The 21,589-nt window shown below is 42.9% G+C and overlaps 1 protein-coding gene and 1 long non-coding RNA gene across 3 annotated transcripts in view; both read right to left on the bottom strand.

The window, feature by feature from the left end:
* The window catches only part of LOC127530168 (uncharacterized), a 556,902-nt gene that overhangs the window by 440,091 nt on the left and 95,222 nt on the right, over window positions 1–21,589 (bottom strand). The window lies entirely within an intron of this gene.
* LOC127530167 (protachykinin-like) lies at window positions 309–21,496 on the bottom strand. 2 transcript variants are annotated; one of them, XM_051936419.1, is made up of 5 exons: window positions 21,198–21,496; window positions 18,112–18,217; window positions 11,150–11,182; window positions 7,939–7,992; window positions 309–803 (listed from the first exon to the last, which is right to left on the bottom strand). In XM_051936419.1, the coding sequence occupies exons 1-5, from the start codon at window positions 21,309–21,311 to the stop codon at window positions 751–753; spliced, it is 360 nt and encodes a 119-aa protein (XP_051792379.1). In that variant the 5' UTR covers window positions 21,312–21,496; the 3' UTR covers window positions 309–750. The 2 variants fall into 2 exon arrangements, with proteins under 2 accessions (XP_051792379.1, XP_051792380.1); XM_051936420.1 differs by having other exon boundaries at window positions 316–803; window positions 18,121–18,217; window positions 21,198–21,495.

The raw sequence follows: 21,589 nt of genomic DNA, 5'->3' as shown, positions 1-21,589 counted from the left end.
CATCTATCTATCTATCTATCTATCTATCTATCTATCTATCTATCTATCTATCTATCTATCATTAATTGTATAGTGCCTTTCATCCATCTATCTATCATTAATTTATAGTGCCTTTCATCTATTTATCTATCAATCATTAATTTATAGTGCCTTTCATCTATCTATCTATCTATCTATCTATCTATCTATCTATCTATCTATCTATCTATCTATCTATCGCCTTTCTCGTCTGTCCATCTATCTATCTTTTTGTGTTAAATAGATAAAATAAAAACTAACCCCCTGGCGACACTTTATTCTTTGTGTGTTTTTGTTTTTTCTTTGCTTTAAATCGGCACCTCTTTGCATTTGCCTTCTTTTTATTGTTTCACATCGATTGATTCAGTACGTGAACCGCAAAAGCCACAAAAGTTGACAAGCCATAAGCACAATAAAGAAAGGCGTACATATAGGTAGTGTAACCAGTGATTCCAGTTTATTCCAGTTAGGTGTTTGAACTCTTGCATTAAATGCCAACATGAAGGCCGCTCGTCCCGTGTCCGCCTCCGCCTCGCCGCCTCCTCTGAACGCAGCTCGTCTCCACCCCGTTGGAATGAGGCGCCTTTCTAGCGCCATGTCCTCTCAAATTGTCAGACTCGTTGATTTTAAGTGCTTTTTTCATGAGTGTCCCACTGGCTAACAGGAGGAAATTAAAAGAAGGGAAAAAACGTTGGGTGAGGACTCGGGGGGGTGTGGGCGTTGCGGTCGTTTTTATTTACGTCGTCTGCCGTAGGGTTGAGTTCTGTCCAATTCTTCTGACATTTCTAAAACAGAAATCACAAATACAAATGTCACTCAGTCAGTCAGTCAGTTGTTCTCACGCCGCACCCAAAATGCTCAGCGGTGGCGCTGACGCCCACCCGCACTTGCTGCCCCATAGAACAATATCAAAACGGAGATTATGAAATGACGAACATCCGCACTAATAACACGTCCAAATTTGAGAACTTTGCTATCATTTCAAACGTTTTCCGTCATCATTGTGACTGAAGCACCAAACTCCATCGCCTTCTCACTGGAGGAGCTCAGCTGGTCAGGCGAGGAAGACGTAAAGTGAAAGAAAGGCTTTACTCGCTCACACAAAAAACATCTGTAGAAAACGATCGACCTTAGTGTCAGAACGGGCGACTTACAACTGTTTTTAAAGGCGTCACGCGCGTGCGCACGGAGCTTGAGGGCTTAGGTGACAGCAGGTGGCACTGTGGACTAACAACTTCTCTCCTTCCCCTTCTGGCTGAAAGAATGACTGACACCGTTCCATCCAACGTCGCTTTAGGGGGCCCATCCACCTTTCTCCCCAGAAAGCCTGAAATCTGGAGGAGCCGCCATCTTGAGCGATCTACCTGAGACAACAGTCTAGATTACTAATTTCTTTACATTTTACACGCGTTTTTTCACACCTTTAATTGTAATTATACGGGGTTGGCCACAAGGTGTCCTACATCTTTGACATTGTCCTGATTTTTTTACTTTGTTGTGTATGAAGTAAATGGTAAGCATTGGAATCGTCCAAAAAATGCATTTCGAGATTTTGATGAAATCGCAACGTTTTAGACCTCCCTGAGTCCGAAAATGGCATTTTTGGAATTATGTCTGTGTGTGTAAACACGATAACTTGAGTACGCTTTCACTTAGGTCAACCAAGTTTTGCGTACAAGTATTAGGTAGAAACGTAGATTTCTGTTGACTTTTGCGCTATTTCCACTAACTGGCAGTGGTGCTTTACCTTTAATTCATGCATCTGTAGAGTCCGATTTATTCTAATTGTAATATTTATAATTGTTCATTATGTTATTAATTTGATTTGATTTGTTGTTGATGGTTATTTAATATGCATCTCTCTATTATTAAAGAAAACCAAGACAAATAAAATCGCTCCTGCAACCAAGCTATGAAACCTAGCGCGATGAGAGAAGTTGCAAAATTAACCGGAACGTTCAAGCAAATTATCCGTGAAGTAGTTCTCTTGTGAAAAGCAGACAGACATTTGATTTTATTATATGTCTGTCTCTCTCCCTATATCTCTATAGATATCGCTCTATTATAAACTCTATTATAAAAAAAAATCCTGCGACGAGATGAGACTATTGGCCAAGAGATGTTTTCAAGCCCCGCCCTCCTGTCCACCATTTCAGTTTCACGGCCCACGCCCGCACTCCTCTCACCTCTCATTGGTGTAAATTCTTTTATCAGATTCAGTTCCTGCGCTCTCAGTAGTGATGGGAAGTTCGGATCATTTTACCGACTCGGACCTTTGAGTCTCGTTCAGCAAAATGAACGAATCCTTTTTCGAGTCATTTCGTTCATTTTAGCAAAATATAATTAAAATGTTACCTGTTACCTCCCTAACACATCTACTGCTTACACAAATGTTGATCACACTACAAACAAGACAAAACTATAATGCTATAAGAAACAGAAAATATTAATTCACTGTTTACCTGGGTCTTTAGTCTATGATTCGCTACTACTGAGCCGGTAAGTGGTCACGTGACAAAAGAACGAATGACTCGAAAGACTCGAGGAATGAACCAATCAATTCTCTTTCCGGCCCAGACTGCATAGGTTAAGCTTATGGGGCTGTCACGTGATGAACGAACGACTCGAAAAACCCGAAGACTCGAAAAAACTATAGAAATTTGCGCAAATGCGCATGCGCGACTGAATGAATCACTCCCACGAGACGACTCGTTCTTCCCGAGTCACATTACAGATTCGTTCAAGAACGACCAATCACTAGCTCTCAGCTCTTATACATTTTAACGTTTTCCTCACTTTAAGTTCCCAATTAAAGAAGACATCATGTCCAAATCTTATTGAAGAATTTCATCCCAAAGGGTTATCAACAGAAGAAATGAGTACATGGGCAATCCTAACACCGAGAAACGATGAAGTCAAATGAATGAACGTGAAAATTGTCGATCGGTTACACGGCCAATTGGTTCAATGCGTATCAGTAGACTACACTGAAACAGTTGGTGGTGATGGTGCGGAAGATGAAAACATCAACTTACAAGATCATGAAGAATATCTACAACCGTTAACACCGTCTGGTCTTCCACCCGCTGAATTACTTGTTGAGAGAAGGATGTACTGTAATGTAATTGTGTAATTGATGTCTGAGTGATGGGCTATGCAATGGGACAAGATTAGTTGGATTGAAAATTGGTTGAATTCTGACAGGTAAAATTTTAACAGGCGACTAGAAAGGTAATGTAGTCCATCTAACATGAGACACCACAGGCGATCTCGATATGCCATTCGTATTAAAACGTTTACAGTTTCCCGTTAGAATAGCTTTTTCTTTGACAATTAACAAATCACAGGGATAAACAGTCGAAAAAGTTGGTTCATTTATTAGAGACAAAGAAGCGAAATTCACTCACGGGCAGTTATACGTTATGTTGTCATGATGAAAGTCCAAACACGGAATCAAAATTCAATGCGATATTAACGAAAAGGTAAAAGCGAAAAGAGATCGAATATATGGACAGAGGTGATGTGAGAGAAGTGCGCCGCGTCAGATGATCACACAGCACGGCAGCAGCAGCTGATCGAGCAAAGAGGAGCTAAACAAAAAAACAAAAACAAAAAAAAAAAAACACGTTTACTTTGTCGTCTACTCTTTGTCTTTTATTTCCGTGGTTAAATCTCTTAGCACAAAGTCTCGTCCCGCAGGACGTGAGAGTGTCTCTCTGGGTAAATCAGATCTCATCTCCTTTCAACCAGGGCTGTTCTTAGGTTTTTGGGGGCCCTAGGCATGAAGCGTAGGTAGAGGGGGGTCCGCCCACACCCCTGGAGCTGAGGATAAAACTGAATTGTGAAGTTGCAAAATGGACCTCAGATGAGAGATTTATGTCCCTGCCACTAGTGTTAAGGCTACAACCTTCATCTTCTGCAAAGCAATACAAGCCTGTTCAGCGGATTTTGTCTTACGTTTAGCAGCGCCAGACTGATGAGTTCGCTTCATTTTCAAACAGGGATGACAAAATCAAATTGCGTTATTAGCTAATGATTACTCACTTGTACATACAAAAATCCTGATGGTACAGTAGACCATAGACCAGCGTTCTTGATTATATTAGTGCCAGACGTGTATACACAGACTAATGATAATGCGACTAGTCGACGGAAAAGAGAGCCTCCATGTGTAATTACAGCAGAGCAGACGGAGGGACGGAGCAGACCACCCACTGTCGAGTTGCTTGGTGGAATGGTTTTTATCTTCCCAGCTTCCGCTCTTTACACCGTGATTGATTTGTTGCGCAGACGCTTGGAGGCAGGCGAGGTGGATGATCAGTGCCCCCCCACCCACCACTCCGTCACCTCGATTCTGCCCGTCGTCCTCACTGTTTCCTCTTTGCTCGCGCGTAACCATATTGATAATTCCGCCACCAGAGAAAATTTTTACTTCTGAAATATATGGTGCGGTGGGTTGGCACCCTGCCCGGGATTGGTTCCTGCCTTGTGCCCTGTGTTGGCTGGGATTGGCTCCAGCAGACCCCGTGACCCTGTGTTTGGATTCAGCGGGTTGGAAAATGGATGGATGGATGGATGAAATATATGGACCTGTAAGTTGTAGGCTATTTGGTTAAAAAAAAAAAAAAAAACACCCGGCGGGGCCCCCTTAGCAGTGGGGGCCCTAGGTGGTCCCCTAGTTTACCTAACCCTAAGAACATTTCTGTTTCAACCTTTTAAGATTTTTTTTTATAATAGAGAGAAATTAATGGACGGGGGGGGGGTTCGGGGGGGGGGGGTGAAGAACATTATGAACAACAACATTTATTTATATAGCACATTTTCATACAAAAAGTAGCTCAAAGTGCTTTACATAATAAAGACAAAATAAAAAATTAAAATAGGACAACATTAGTTAACATACAATATGAGTAAGGTCCGATGGCCAGGGGGGACGAAAAAACAAAAAAAAAACTTCAGACGGCTGGAGGAAAAAATAAAATCTGCAGGGGTTCCAGAACAGTAAAGGGGGGGGGGGGGGGTAAAATATGACAGTGAAACAGCATCAATGAGGTGTAAACATATGAAGAAGAAGTCGATAACAGGGACCGCTAAGGACGTACGGAGTGATTTGTCAATTGTAGAGAGGGAAGAGTTGCTGGGATTAAAAAGGCTCAAATCTAACAAAGCGCCAGGAGCCGATTCCATTTATCACCGAGTGCTTAAGGGGGGGCTAGTGAGTGCAGACAGGACCCCTTGGCACACATTTTTCAAAAATCTCTGCACCCTGGAGATATTCCTAAAAGACTGGAGGCTAGCGAATCGGATCCCGTTATATAAAGAGGGTAACCGGGCAGATTCAGGTAACTCCAGGCCAGTAAGCTGAACACGCATCACGAGTTAATTCATTGGAAGAATTATTAAGGAATAGATCGAGCAGCACATGTCAAGAACGTTACAGGATAGTCAACGTGGGTTCAAACGGTGAAGATCGTGTTTCACTATTATGCTTGAATTTTATGAGGAACCGAAAAATGATTCATTTTGATTGTTCAGAAGGCTTTTGAGATGGGGTGACCAAACTGAAAGAAGTGGGAGTTTGGGTCTGTAGGAGGGTATGACGTGGGCTCAGACATAGGAAGAGGAGGGATATGGGGAGAGGAACCTTCTCTGAGTTAGGTGATGTTAATAGAGGAGTCCAGCAGGAGGCAGTGCTGAGGCTGCTGCTCTTTTTTAACAAACATGAACGACCCGACAAGAACATCAATCAGCAGAGCTGGGCAAGTCTGTGGATCACAACAAACTAGCAGGAAGGGCTGACAATGGAGGATCTGCGAAAGTGTTACTGAGGGACTTGGACAGTAAACAGGCTGGGGCAGAACTGTGGACCATGAAATTTAAATGTGAAGAATTAGACGTAGGATGTGAATACACAATGGGAGCTCTGAAGTTTAAAGGAACACCTAATGAGAAGGACATGGTAGTCTATCTACATCATGACAGTGTTCAGAAGCCATTAAGAAGACTAACAGAATGTCAGGTTATATAGCGCCTTGACGTGTGCAGTACAAGTCCCAGGAGGTTCTGCTCAAGCTTTATAACACACTGGTGAGGCCTCATCTGGAGTCCTGTGTGCAGTTTGGGTCTCCAGGCTACAAAAAGGACATAGCAGCACAAGAGAAGGTCCAGAGAAGAGCAACTAGGCTGATTAGAGGACCACAGGGGGTGAGTGATGAGGAAAAATGAAAAGAGCTGAGCCTTTACAGTTTAAGAAAAAGAAAATGGAATGGAATATAAAGTATTACACACAAGAAGTAAAAATGTGAGGTTTGAATACACAATGGGGGTCTGAAAATCGAGAGTCCACCTTATGAAAAGAATTTAGGAGTCATAGTGGACTCTAAGTTATCAACTTCCAGACAGTGTTCAGAAGTCATTAAGAAGATAAACAGAATGTCAGGTTATATAGCGCCTTGATGTGTAGAGTACAAGTCACAGGAGGTTCTGCTCAAGCTTTATAACACACTGGTGAGGCTTCATCTGGAGTCCTGGGTGCAGTTTGGGTCTCCATTGAGATGGACCTGGGAGTCCTAGTGGCCTGGCCACTGTCTATGTGTAGGCAGAGGACAGAAGTGATCAAAACATCTAATAGGATGTTAGGGTATATAGCGCCATGATGAGTGAAGTACAAGTCAAGGGAGTTTATTTTTAAGGAAATGTAAAGTATTACATATAGGAGCTAAAAATGTTAGATTTGAATATGCAATGGGTGGTCAGAAAATGGAGAGTCCACCTCATGAGAAGGATTTAGGAGTCGCAGTGGACTCGACGCTATCAACTGCCAGACGGTGTTCAGCAGCCATTAAGAAGGCTAACAGAATGTCAGGTTATATAGCGCCTTGATGTGTGGAGTACAAGTCCCAGGAGGTTCTGCTCAAGCTTTATAACATACTGGTGAGACCTCATCTGGAGTTCTAGGTGCAGTTTCGGGCCCACCAGACATAACAGCACTAGAAAAAGTCCAGAAAAAGAGCGACTGGGCTGATTCAGGGCTACAGGGGATGAGTGATGAGGAAAGATTAAAAGAGCTGAGCCTTAAGGAGATGAAGAGGAGACCTGATTGAAGTGTTTAAAATGATGAAGGGTATTAATCCAGTGAATCGTCAAGAAGACGGGGACACAGCTGGCAGGTGGCAGACTCCACACCTATGTGAGGACCAGAGACGCTTGGAACAAATGGCCAAGTAGAGTGGTGGGGTGTTGGCCCTTAGGGACTTTTAAAACGCATGACCTCATCATCTAATTCTTACACATGAAGCCTGAAAACCACGAGGACTGATTGAGATCATTGATCTTAGGGTGGTCTCGTGGTCTTTGAACCCCTGAAAATTTTATTTTTTCTTTCTCCAGCCCTCTGCAGTTTACTGGTTTTTCTGTCCTCCTGGCCATCAGACCTTACTTTATTCTTTGTTACGTAGCATTGCCTAATCTTATTTTTATAGTTTTCTTTTTTTTCCCTCATCTTGTAAAACACTTTGAGCTCCATCGTCTGTATGAAAATGTGCTATAGAAACAAATGTGGTTGTTGTTTTTGTTGTTTAATTCTCAAGGCACAGTGAAGGTAAGAAAGGACCACCCAAACGGTAAAGATGAAATCCCAAAAGGCCCCAAAGCAACTACACCAAAGACAGCGCCTGATCTCACGGCCGTCGCGCGTCACCTCCACTCCTTTGTTTGCTTTGCCACGTAAAAAAAAAACAAAAAAAACTTTTTGCCGTTCAGGAGTGCGCTTTCGAGAAGATTCGCTTTCGGTGGTCAAAACAGTCAGTTCAATGTGTGGAGGTGTGACGAGCCAAATGAATACAAAGTGAGACGCGCCCTCAAAATGTAGTCGTGTCAGTGGGGACTAAAAGACAAAGATCAGTGAGAGATCAGCCATACCTCCACTTGATGACCTTCTTCCCATCAGACCTACAAACATCTCCCCTTTATGTCCTAGAGAGAGAAGAAAAAAACACAAAGACTGTTTACAATGTGGAGAAGAGACAAATAGAAAAAGAGCAGCAAATGCAAAGCAAGTGGAAGGGCCATTGGAATGAGGAGCGTTTCAAATAGATAGGTGGAGAGATAAGAAAGGCGCTATATAACAGATATATAGGAAAGATGCTATATTAAAGATAGATAGGAAAGGCACTATATAACAGATAGACAGACAGATAGATAGGAAAGGCACTATATAACAGATAGATAGGAAAGGTGCTATATAACAGATAGACAGACAGATAGATAGGAAAGGCACTATATAACAGATAGATAGGAAAGGCACTATATAACAGATAGATAGGAAAGATGCTATATTAAAGATAGATAGGAAAGGCACTATATAACAGATAGACAGACAGATAGATAGGAAAGGCACTATATAACAGATACATAGGAAAGACGCTATATAACAGATAGATAGGAAAGGTGCTATATTAAAGATAGATAGGAAAAGCACTATATAACAGATAGACAGACAGATAGGAAAGGCACTATATAACAGATAGACAGACAGATAGATAGGAAAGGCACTATATAACAGATAGATAGGAAAGGCGCTATATAACAGATACATAGGAAAGACGCTATATAACAGATAGATAGGAAAGGTGCTATATTAAAGATAGATAGGAAAAGCACTATATAACAGATAGACAGACAGATAGATAGGAAAGGCACTATATAACAGATAGACAGACAGATAGATAGGAAAGGCACTATATAACAGATAGATAGGAAAGGCGCTATATAACAGATAGACAGACAGATAGATAGGAAAGGCACTATATAACAGATAGATAGGAAAGGCACTATATAACATAGATAGATAGGAAAGGCGCTATATAACAGATAGACGGACAGAAAGTGAAGAGAAAAAAAAGTGAAGGACTGAGAATTACTTGTCCATTTTAGACTTCAAATCATTTGAGTGATCTGGGATACAAGAAGGCCTGACACGGCAGATTTAAACCACTAACACGCCGTGAAATTAAATTATTGGCATGGATTGTTTTTGAATTAAGCAACTGGGTTGGGACAAAAACCTGCAGCCACTGCAGCCCTCCAGGACCGACGCTGCCCACCCCTGACTTCGGTCAACCAAATTTTGCACACAAGGATTAGGTACAAAATGAAGATTTCTGCCAACTTTAGAGCTAACTGGTACCTTATGTTCATGCAGCTGCAAGGTCCAATTTATTCACCTTTACTTTTATAATAATTGTTCAATATTTTATTAATTTGATGTGATTTGTTGCTGATGGTTCTTTGATGTGCATAATATAAAAATCTAATCCTTGTTTTGCGGTTTACTCCTCAAATATCCATCCCTATATCTGAGTATATGAGAAGGTCGAGGGGAGACCACTCCTGAGTTTCTATTTTTGTAGAGAAATGTAAAATGTGGGGTGGCACAGTGGCGTAGTGGTAGCGCCTTGCAGTTAGGAGACCTGAGGTTCACTTCCCGGGTCCTCCCTGCGTGGAGTTTGCATGTTCTCCCCGTGTCTGCGTGGGTTTCCTCCCACAGTCCAAAGACATGCAGGTTGGGTGCATTGGTGATCCTAAATTGTCCTTAGTGTGTGTTTAGTGTGTGTGTGTGTGCCCTGTGGTAGGCTGTCACCCTGCCCGGGGTTTGTTCCTGCCTTGTGCCCTGTGCTGTCTGGGATTGGCTCCAGCAGACCCCCGTGTTAGGATGTAGCAGGTTGGAAAATAACTGACTGCTGAATGTAAAATGCACAAAATAAATCATATCTGCTAATACAGTCCAATTCCTTCTTAACTTCTGAAATGGCACCCCTCAAGAGCATATTTTTTCCGAGCCCCTCTATATAAGTAATCAACTGCCGCCTTCTGGACTTTCTCAAACTGTAAATCCATGGTTTCATATCTAAAACCTCCTCATTTCTCTGTTCCCAGTCTTGACTTCCCTCTCCTGTCCCCAGGTTTCCATATTTTGCGTTTGGATGGGACGATTCTACTCAAAGCAAAGGGGCGAAGTTTGGCCACTTCACCAAGGGCAGCACAAAATGACAGCGCCAGCTCTGGGCTCCAGCCTTCCTACTGCCCTGCTCAGAGATAAAGCAAGTTTGGAAAATGGATGGGTGAGCAGATGTTTGGCAACGTGTACATAATTTAAAGTTACTTTTCACCTCGCCTCCTTTCCAATGTGGTCAGTTCTCACAGGAACCCCTCAGCCTTTTCATGCTGTCATCACAGTCATTCTCCAAAATCCTTCACATAATGGAGGACACACATTTTTGGGGCCCTGAAACTTCCACTATTATGAGGGTCCGTTCCCAACTATCACTGAGGTCTGGGTAACCACAGTTATCTTCATCAATGGCGTTGTTCCATGACAGATCATCACAAATTGCTTAAAAACTGTAACCACTACATCTCAGATTGTGATAAAAATCTCCGTACTTTTCTATTATTGCAATGCAAATCGGTGGGGCCGATGCACTGGTTACTTAATTTTTGGATTTTAAATTACTAGACTGGCCTATCCCAACCACAAATACTAACCTTAAAGTTAGTGGGGGTGGAGGATAGTTACCTATATATACACCTAATGTCCCCTTTGGGTGCCTAATCTTAAAATCAATAATACGATTTGCGCCACGATAATAGAAAAGTATCATATACCGGATTACCTCTCATGTCATGTCAAGTTTCTGCTGCAAATTAAAATTTCTTATATTTTACAGTTTTTGCATTATGATGGAACGAACATAAAAGTCGCTTCTGAGCCCCTCTACAGTAGGATTAGGGGGACTGAAGCTAAACTTCATTAGTTTCATAGTTGATTCTCTCCTCGCCTCTCCGTCCAGTTTTAGACCCCCTGCTAAGCTGCTGTCCTTTCTTTTGCTCTGCACCTCATTTCTCATACACTGTGGCCTGTGATGGGGCTTACCTGGCCTGGGGGGGCACAGTTTGCATTTTAGTCCTTGTCACAAGTCTGCGTTAAATAAAAACCACTTGGTGACAGGACCCCCTCTAGCCAGAGGCTAATGATGGAATCCATGCCCCCCCCGCGCCTCGTGGTTAACAGAAGTCAGGCATTGTAAGACACGCAGACAAAATCTCATCCAGACAGAACTGAAATACTTACTTTTGCGCCCCAAGGGTACGGTTTGTGGAGAACCTGAAATGAAAAAATGAAGTTGGAAAGTTAAGTTACTGCAATGAGCTTTGCGTTTTATATGGCAGCTGTAATGCGCTGCGCAAGCGCACAAAATCTTCTGCAAACCGTTCACACCAAGCAACATTCGCTTTAAAATCCAGATAGGGAAAAAACAAAACAAAAACATTTTTACTATACGATCGATCTGTCAATGGATTCTCTGAAGTCGCGCTTTTATTTACACCGCAAGTACAGCGAGCGCGCACAGTGGGAGAACGGAAAAAAAACGTGCACGTATAGCGGGAGCGAGCGGGAGCGCGCACAGGACAAACTCACGTGACGTGTAGCCGTCAACCACCGCGCCATTGGCTCACCGGTTCAAGCGGAGTAAAGCAGTAAGTCAGTTGTGCCAGTTCTGCTGCCATCTATTCCTATTTTGGATGTTTTCTTTTAACTGCAGAAATGCCAATTTCAGACATAGGGCCAGCCATTTACATAGCACTACACGATCGTGAGAAGACGGAGCCATACTGGAGTCATTAATATAGATAGATAGATAGATAGATAGATAGATAGATAGATAGATAGATAGATAGATAGATAGATAGATAGATAGATAGATAGATAGATGATAATTAGATAGATAGATCTTTATTGTCATTCTCACTTTTAAAAAGGAACAACGAAATTGAAGGCACAGTCGACTCAGTGTGAGGCATAAGAGTTAAAAAGACAAGAAGAGAGAAACCATCCATCCATTATCCAACCCGCTATATCCTAACTACATGGGTCACGGGGGTCTGCTGGAGCCAATCCCAGCCAACACAGGGTGCAAGGCAGGAAACAAACCCCAGGCAGGGCGTCAGCCCACCGCAGGGCACACACACACACACACAACTAGGGACAATTTAGGATCGTCAATGTACCTAACCTGCATGTCTTTGGACTGTGGGAGGAAACCCACGCAGACACGGGGAGAACATGCAAACTCCAGGCAGGGAAGACCCGGGAAGCAAACCCAGGTCTCCTTACTGCGAGGCAGCAGCGCTACCCACTGCGCCACCAGTTAATAGTAAATATACAAATTGCACTGGTTAAATGTACAGATTGCACTGATTGACTTATTATTGCACATTGGGAGAATGATACGGAGCAGTTTTATTCTGAGTTCAGGGCCATGATTGCTTTTGGATAAAAGCTGCTTTTAAGACGGTTTGTCCTGGTTTCCATTGCTCTGTATTCATCATTATCGTCACCACTGCGACCCTCATCAAGAAAATCAATTTCGGAAGAGGATATGAAATACTAACAACTACAATTTATTTCTTGTATAGCTCAAAAATCACACAAGGAATGTGCTTTAGCAGGACCTTTTTTGAAAGCCCCCCAGCTTTGACTCCCTAAGAAGACAAGAACCCCCCCCCCAAGAAAAGACCCTTGTAAAGGACAAAATTGAAAAGAGGGGGTAAGGCAGGGCGGCAGGGTGGCACAGTGGGTAGCGCTGCTGCCTCGCAGTTAGGAGACCCGGGACTCGCTTCCCGGGTCCTCCCTGCACGGAGTTTGCATGTCTGCGTGTTTTTCCTTCGGGCGCTCCGGTTTCCTCCCACAGTCCAAAGACATGCAGGTTAGGTGCATTTGGCGATTGTGTGTGTGTGTGTGCGCCCTGTGTTGGCTGGGATTGGCTCCAGCAGACCCCCGTGACCCTGTAATTAGGATATAGCGGGTTGGATAATGGATGGATGGGTAAGGCAATTAAGAGAGAGATAAATAATATAAATAAATAATTAAATTAAAGCGGGCATCACCCAAATAATAATACAGTATGTGCGGCACGGTGGCGCAGTGGTAGCGCTGCTGCCTCGCATTTCCTCTGGGCGCTCACAGTCCAAAGACATGCAGGTTCTAAATTGGCCCTAGTGTGTGCTGGATTGGCTCCAGCAGGCCCCCGTGACCCTGTGTTCGGATTCAGCGGGTTGGAATATTATATTGGATAATACAGTATCCAGTCAAAACCCATGCACCCACCCAGAGCTGGAAAGTTCTGTACTTGAACACGAGACTCTAAACACGTCTAAGCACTGCGCCACCTTGCCGTACACTCTTCAAAACGAGGGTGCCAGAGCGGTCCTGCAGAGCGATAACACAGGGGAATCATTTAGGTTCCCTACTAACACATCCACATGAAGGGTCCATTTTATAAACCATTTTATTGGTTTAGATCTGTAACAGGATATACAATAAATAATCATGAACAGATAGTAATAGATTTGTTAAATAACAATGGCTCGTGATTTTAAAAAGGACTCTCATTGCATACAATGACACCTGCAGTTTAGGTTTCCCAATCCGTAATGAGTTCAGTTTTGCTCTTCATATTAGAAGCATAAAAACAAACCAAAACAAACAACTTCATATGCCAAGAACTCTTCCCAGAATAAAAAGACGCTCCTCTGTCAAGTTGTGCGAGGAACAACACAACCCAGTAAAGAACCATAAAATCCCATTAAAGAGCCAGGATTTTTTATGATGGATGGAATGCCAGTGCATCGCATTAGATAGAGATGTCGAATCATTTTATCAATTCAGGAGAGCAGAAGTTCTCAAATGCAGAGATGGACATCTGCTCGGTGAAAAATTGATTTGATTGGAGCCCCTAAATTGGATTCGAATGGCCCAATCACGTTCAGCTTTTTGTGTTCCTTAAAACAGTCCTAAAATATAACATTTTACCCATCCCTATTGTTTCAGTGCAACGGATGAGGAGTCTGGGGAGGATTATGGGAGCCGTTTTGAACTCTTAACCGAATGTAAAAGAACTCTTAACCCAATTAGTGTAAAGCGCAGGGAAGCAGCAACCCCCGGACACGGCACACTGCTTAAGTCGGCTGTCTTTTAAAGAAGGCAATTATTTAACGAACCTTCTTATATCCGAAGAAATTCACCAACAGTACATAACCCAATAGAAGTAATGGCACCCCTGCAGCTGAGGGACGATCTTTCTTTCACATGACGAAAAAAATTAAGATTTATTTATGAGAAGTGAAAAAGTTTCGGGTGAAACGGAGCACGAAATCGTGAAAAACGTTCAAAGGCGAAACGTCCGCTTTTATTCAGTGCCATGCGTTCAACGCGCTAAAACAGCAATGGACGATCTTACGGTGACATTTTAGTGGAATGGCTTGTGATAGCTTTCTCTGCAAAAAGCGCCATCTGTTATATAGTGCCTTTCACTTATTGATCTATCATTATAAAATATATTATGTATTGCTTTTTTATTTCGATCTATCCATTGTTATAATATAATTATATATCGCCTTTCACATCTATCTGTCATAATAATAATTATATAGCAGTTTTTATACCGATCTATCTATCAGGTCAGGTCAGGTCGGAGAGCAGGCACTGGTATACAGCGCGTTGCCGCACCCACCACACGACAGAACATCCCGGAGTCCTCGTTGGAAACCCCCCAGGCAGACGCGCGGTCCAGTCCCACCCTCCGGAAATAACCCACTATCTTCCGCAGCCAGGTGTTACATGGACCTCCGCTTTGCCTGGTCATCAACAGTGAGCCGGATCACCCTCGGGTAATTGCGCCACATGGCCGTAGTGCCGTAACTGATGCTCCCTCACGGTGCAGGTCTTGTGCATTCGGGACTCCATGAGCAACACAAAGTCAAACCAGCGGTACCCAAGGATTTTCCGAAGGGACGCACGTGAAGGAGTCGAGTCTTCATCTCAGGTCACTGGAACGAGTCCATGTCTCACAAACAGGAAGCAACAGAACTCCAAAAACTTGGACCTTCGTCCTTTTGCAGAGATATTAGGAGCGCCACACATCCCTTTCCAGCGACTTCATGCTCTCCCAGCCCGTCTACTGACCTCATAGGAAGAGTCACCAGAGACATGAATGTCACCGCCGAGTAAGTAAGTAAACCTCTCGACGAGGTCGACACTCTATCTGCAGACAGACACGAGACTGATGACCGTGCCCAAGAGGTCATTAAAGGCCTGGATGTTGGTTTTTATGAGAAGAATCGAATGCCCAGACATTCAGACCATCTATCCATTGTCAGAATAAGATTACTTAGCGCATTTCATATCTATCTGTCATTATAAATGTATTATATAGCGCTTTTATATTGATCGATCTAGCAATTGCTATAACAGTATTATATGGCGTCTTTCCTATCCATTATAATAATATTATATAGCGCCTTTCACATCTGTAATTCTATCATTAAAATAATGGCAGTTTTATATCGATCTATGCATATTTATAGCGCCATGCTATCCTTATGCATTGCGACTCTTCCTTACTTTGAAAGGAATTCAGAGCGGATTTTATTATCTCTCTATTATAAAAAAATTCTGAGGGAGAAAGTCTAGGGAGAAGAGAATTATGGTACAAAGTCATTAAACACATGTCTCAAGGACCTCATTTAAAAGATTCAGCATGTTGGGACTCTAAAGATTCCAAATATTGTTTTTAAAGAAGTTCTGAAATAAAAGTGAAACTAATGAAATAGCAACAATTCAAAGAAAAAAAAATCTAAAAGTGTGTATCCGAAAAGCCAAACACGGGGGTTGGCGGGCGAAACCCCTTAGTAAGTTAAAAGAAGTTTTCTAGTCGCAAAAACAAACGTCTCTAACGGCTTCCCGATCAGCACCGAGTGACGCCGGACATTCCCGAGTGTTTCTAGCGGCCCGTTTGCTCGTCTGATTGCGGATCCTAATGGGTTAGGGAAAGCGTTATAGGTTTGTGATCGCTGAGAGCGATCGGAAGAGAGCGGGGATGAGTAAGGGGAGCAAAGTAAGAAAATGTTTTTCCAGTCGTTTATTCGTGAACAGGACCTTTCAGACATTCATGAACATTTATTTTTAATCACACAGGATAGAAATTCTTTTTTTTTTCCTAACTGTTTTAGTCTTTGCCGAAAGATCAGCCGGGGCGACCGTCCATCACTCCATTTAACACGCTGCTCTTTTAAACATAGGCGTGGTTCCTCGTTTCCTTAGCAAACAATAATTTCATTCTGGGAAGGGTTTTTTTGCTTTCGAAGTTGGTTCTTTGGACTTTGTAATGGTGCATGATGTGTGGATAAAACACAAGTCTTTATTGAATTGTAGACAGAATACAAACGGATCAAGAACACCTGAACTGAGCCTGCGCTGTATGCAGTGAGCGACGTTTTAACACCGCGGATCCAATGTGATCGCACAAATTTCTTATCATCTATTCACGGTTATTTAGGGTCTCTGTTGCGGGTCTGAAAGGTCTCCCTGGTATAAGCCCCACGCGGCGCCCCTTGTGCTTCCTTATTCAATACTCCCGTTAAACTTCCATGGGGGGTCTTCCTTAGGTGTCCGGGTGATGATAAACGACGCCACCTCGGGTGACGGCTCCCTAAAGGCCACCGCCAGTCTCACCCGATGGATTGCCCACTTCTGCTCTGGTTGGTTCTTCTGGAGCCAAAAAAATGGTTTCCCTATGGCATCTCTCTGAACGGCGCACTGGGCACCTTCATTTTTAGGAGTTGTCGGCCACTTTATACATAAAATAAATCGGGGTTGTGTGTCCGCACCTGGGAGACACTGGTGGGGTCCTCTGCACCTTCTCGACCACTAGCAGATCTACGTGCTACCAAATCTCAGTCCAGACTGTATCATCTGGTTGGTGGAACGAGCTGCCCACCTCCATCCAAACTGCCTAACTCCCCTCATTATGCTCAAGAAGCGTTAGAAGACCCCCTCATTTATTGCATTTTCTAAGAGATGCGATCTGTTGGGGTTTGTAGATCTGAGAATTGTACTCGCCAATATTTTGTTTTATTTTTAACCGTAAATTTTGTCCCCTTGTCCTGTCACTCTTGTTCCCAAATGGACTCCATGTGTTGTCATCTTTTGTAAAAGCGTCCGCTAAGCAAAATAACATGCAGATCCCTATGCGACATCTCATGACAGAAACGGGACACCGGGACACTATATTGCGGATATCAGCGACACGAGAGGCGCTCATCAAGTTTCAAAGTAAATCCCGACGCCATCTCTTTAACGAGTTGAACGCGCCTTTTAGCACCTTATACGCCATTTCGTTTTAGGAGGCTCACTTCGGTTGTTTCAGCCATAGGACGTTTGTCATGAAATGTGCTATGAGTGCAGAAATTAATTTGTAACATCCCATGAGTTTACGATTTTAATCAAAGCCTGCTGAGTGGGTCTCGATGTGTTTCCAGAAGTGTCTGAACTGAGAACGACGAGGCGCGCGCCCTTTCACGGATTTCGCGCCCCCAGGTTTCAAATGCGCGCGCCTGGCCGGGGTTTGCTCGTTCTCCGCGTGCCCATTCTCACTAGTGCTGGTTCTTTAAAGGCGCTTTACTGGGTTGTAAGGCTCCTAGTAGCTTCATTGTCTGGGGAAGCTTGACATTTGGTTCTTTCGGCGTAAAATATGGACAACGCAGTAATCTTTAATGTCTACAATGCGGTCAATAGCAGGGTAACAGATTACGATATCCAGAACTTCTATACTCAAGACCCTTTTCAATTTCGTTGTTCCTTTGTAAAAGTGACAATGACAATAAAGATCTATCTATCTATCTATCTATCTATCTATCTATCTATCTATCTATCTATCTATCTATCTATCTATCTATCTATCTATCTATCTATCTATCTTTTAAAATCAGAAACCCACTCCTATTTCACAAATATGTTATCATCAATTTATGGAGCGTGTTACAGACCTAAATAAATTAAGGTGCTTTCTGGAACATTCATGCAGATGGTTCTTTTGGGAGCCAACAATGGTTCATCCAGGGCATCTCTCTGAAACACTATACTCTGGCATCTTCATTTTTAAGAGTGAGGATCTTAATTAAGGACACACGCGCGCGCGCGCGCAAAGGTGACAACACAGTTTAAAAGAAAAGCGACAAGCCATGAAGTGAGACCTGAGGTACCTGACCGCCGCCCCATGAGTCCGTAGAACTGATGAGACTTCGATCTTTTGATCAGTTCTGCAAACTGCTGTGCGATGCTGTTGTCTGGCACTTCATCCTGCAAAATGAAGAAGAAGAAAGGAAATTACATCCAGGAGTAATGTATGCGCTTGATCACCCCGATTGTGCGGTTAGTTCTCATCCAAAGGCACCAAAAACAACCTGTTGATTACATCGCTGGCTCTGCGATCTATTAATAAAAAAGAACAATACAATATCGATTATTACACAATAATAATACAATAATACTAAATAGATTCATCGATTATTCTAAATCACCCATTCGTAAGCTAAAATGAAAAAAAAAAAACGAAATGCCGTACAACCGCATTGACGAGGAGCACACCGAGTTTACCGGAGCGCAGCTGCGGCCCCGTTCTGAAGCAAAATTAACTTCTTCATATTTCATCTTTAGTGATAAAAAGAAGCCTACGATGGGGAGAGTGCAAATAAATGACTACTGTATACAGCCCCTTCTCAGTGCTTGGTGCCTTTCTTGCAGCTTGGTTTGACGTTTTCTTAACTTGACGTTATTTCCTTTCTGGAATTCACAAGTCTTTATTCTTCCACGAACGACAAAAGCTAGAAATCTAGTCAATTCTGATAAAATGCGGACTTACCGTCTCTTAAACTTCAACTTTCTGGAGCTCTGAACTCCATGTGTTGCGGTAAATCCGCTTTAGCTGTCACTGAGTCGATCGGTTGTTGGAGCGTCGCTTATAAAAAAGGCGCAGGACGCGAACCCATCACGGAATACTCCCCTGCCGTCACTTGTACTCAGTCGGTGAAGCGGCAACTCCGTCCTGGTAAGTCTACGTTTTGTTTTTTTGGAGTACGGGAAGTGTTTCCAGTGTTTGAAATCAGTCATCACTCACCGGTACCCGCAGCGCCGGCACTTCCACTTTTTACTCTTACTCTTTATTTGTATTTATTTATTTTATTTTATTTTACTTTTCTCTCTCTTTTTTCTGTAAGGGTCTGAACTGGCACTGTTCACAAACTCTCAGTACTTTAATGCCACTCGTGTTAACCCGGAATGGTAGAGAGGGGCTTACCTACCTGTTGCATCTCTCCGTCTCCTAGCTAGCTGGGGGGGCGCCAGTCACCTAACTAAAATCTCTCCGTCTTCTAACTTATATGAAATATGGACCCCCGCCCAGTCTCCTAAATTATAGACAGAATCCCACCCGGTCTATTACCGAAAATCACTCAGTCTCCTAGCTTGAAGGGGATCCCCGCCCCGTTCCTTATCTAATATCTGCCCGTCACCTAACTTGTATAAGGACCCCCGCGGTCTTCTAAACGATACACGTTAAGAAGGAGACCCCCGTTCGCACTGTAAAAAAAAATCCAGCCAAAAACCTTACATAAACGGTATATTTTCAACACAGTAAACAAACTGCAATAAAATTAACAGTTAAAATAATGATTTTAAATGTACACGTACAGGTGAATTTTACATGTAAGCAGTGTTTTAGTTGACAATATCAATGAGTTGTTTCCATGTGCAAGATTATTTTATAATTGTTGCATTGTCGTTGACTCCTAATGGTACAGAATGCTACGTTTGCATAAAGTTAGTTTGCATAAACGGAACGCCCCCTCCTTTGATATCCCTTACAAAACTACATTGTGCGAAACAAAAATTAATTATGGTTAGCAAAATTATTTTTCTATGTCTTCTGTTTTTTTTTTTTTTTTGTACCGGGGTATCCCTCTCCGGTCTCCTACGTAAAATCTCTCTGTCTCCTAAATTATATATGGACCTCCGCCTGTTCGTCTTTCAAAAGTCTCTCCGTCTTCTCCTAGCTTATATATATATATATATATATATATATATATATATATATATATATATATATGTACGTTGGGGGCCCAAGGTGAAGAAGGCGAGACTCCAGGAGCGCCGCCAATCCTTTTTCTCCACTTCATCCACTGCTTTTACCGGAGAGGTCAATCGACCTAAAGACACTCTAAGGGATCCTGAATAAGAAACTCAACATGGGGGCCAAGCCGCCCGTATAGAGTCCACCGACGTTTCCGTTATCTGTGATGCAGCCGGCGCAGCTAGATTGGAATTTGTAAAGCGGTTTATTGCATTAATTTCTTCTTTTTACAACACCCAGCAATGGTGCACACGTGGAACTGACCGTTTCAGATCATTACATGTGAAATTGAGATTTAATGTAGTTAATTATATAAACACAGTTTGTACTATTTGTCCGCGGAGAGAGTTTTTCTTAATCAATAATCGAACCATACGAATAAGAAGAAGAACTCGCCTCAAGTTAACATACAACTCCTGACTGTTTTTGCATACTGAATGAGTTTCCATCGTGAACCCCCGCTAGCTCAAGCGAGTGAGTGCAGAACAATCCACCCCGTGTATTTATTTATTCATGTCTGTTATTTTTTTTTTTGTGAATTGGTGATCAGTTTACCTCTCTTGTTTCAGAAGCGTTCAGACTCGACAAGTTTGCTCCTGCGCATTCCTTGACTGCCGCACTCGTTCTTCAGGCACCGGCGCTGTCCACGGTGCTGAATCGCTGAGGCGTCTTGCTGCTGGGCACACAGGTGAGATGAATTGACGCAGTTCAATTGGCCGTTCATGATCGTGCGTGTGTATGTGTGTGTGTGCGTGTGTGTTCGCTCTGGCTCCCTGTCCAGGTGTTGTTCCTGCCTTGTACACGTTGATTACTGGGGTAGACTCCAGCAACCCCGACACTCAGCCCCGCGTATACGGCGTAAAAACGGATTGGTGGAATTCTATTTAACTTAAGAGCTCTTAACCTTACAGGACACCTGCCCCTTTTTGGGTAATCTCTGGTCTACCGCGACCCAGTTTCAGACACTTTAAAAACGATATGCGAATTCCAGCGCCTGAAATAAGAGAGCGCGTCAAGTGCGACATTTAGCGTACAGCGGTGGTGTCTCGCGGAACAGCGTATGTAAAAAAAAAAAAAGCAACAATACATGAACACCTTTTAAGTAAACCAACAAGACACAAAAAAGGTGAATAAATCTTCTTTTGATTTTACCTGCCAGGTTTCAGCCGACCAATACTGCCCTTCTTGGTCCGGAGAAGCTTCTTCATCACAATAAACTTGTGCAAAAAGAACTACAGCTAAAATGACAAATCTTATTGTTTCCATTTCTATCCGGCTACCGAAAGGTCCTTTAATAAACTAAAAGTCTTAAAGATATGTTGGCAATGAGAAATAATAATAAAAAAAATAGTAAAAACTAGAGAACCCTCGCTATTTGCTGCCTATCACTCCTTCAGCCCCCGTTTCAAGTTGACTCGGCAGGCGCCTCTCGCTGTCTGATCCTGTGGCGAAACGCCCTCTCGTCTTTATAAGCGCTAAGAAGCGCCGCCCCTTTATTGACCCGAAGACGAGCCTAAGAATAAACCATTCACGGTGTGACTCAC

This window comes from Erpetoichthys calabaricus, chromosome 14, assembly GCF_900747795.2.
Source record: "Erpetoichthys calabaricus chromosome 14, fErpCal1.3, whole genome shotgun sequence".
Classification (NCBI taxonomy): Eukaryota; Metazoa; Chordata; class Cladistia; order Polypteriformes; family Polypteridae; genus Erpetoichthys; species Erpetoichthys calabaricus.
This window is presented reverse-complemented; position numbering and strand designations above follow the sequence as displayed.

Coding starts and splice junctions, on each gene's coding strand:
- LOC127530167 (XM_051936419.1), bottom strand. CDS start 21,311: ATGGAAACAATAAGATTTGTCATTTTAGCTGTAGTTCTTTTTGCACAA. Junction 7,993..11,149: donor CGTACCCTTGGGGCGCAAAA/GTAAGTATTTCA, acceptor TTCTCTCTCTAG/GACATAAAGGGGAGATGTTT. Junction 804..7,938: donor AAGAAGGTCATCAAGTGGAG/GTATGGCTGATC, acceptor TTTCTGTTTTAG/AAATGTCAGAAGAATTGGAC.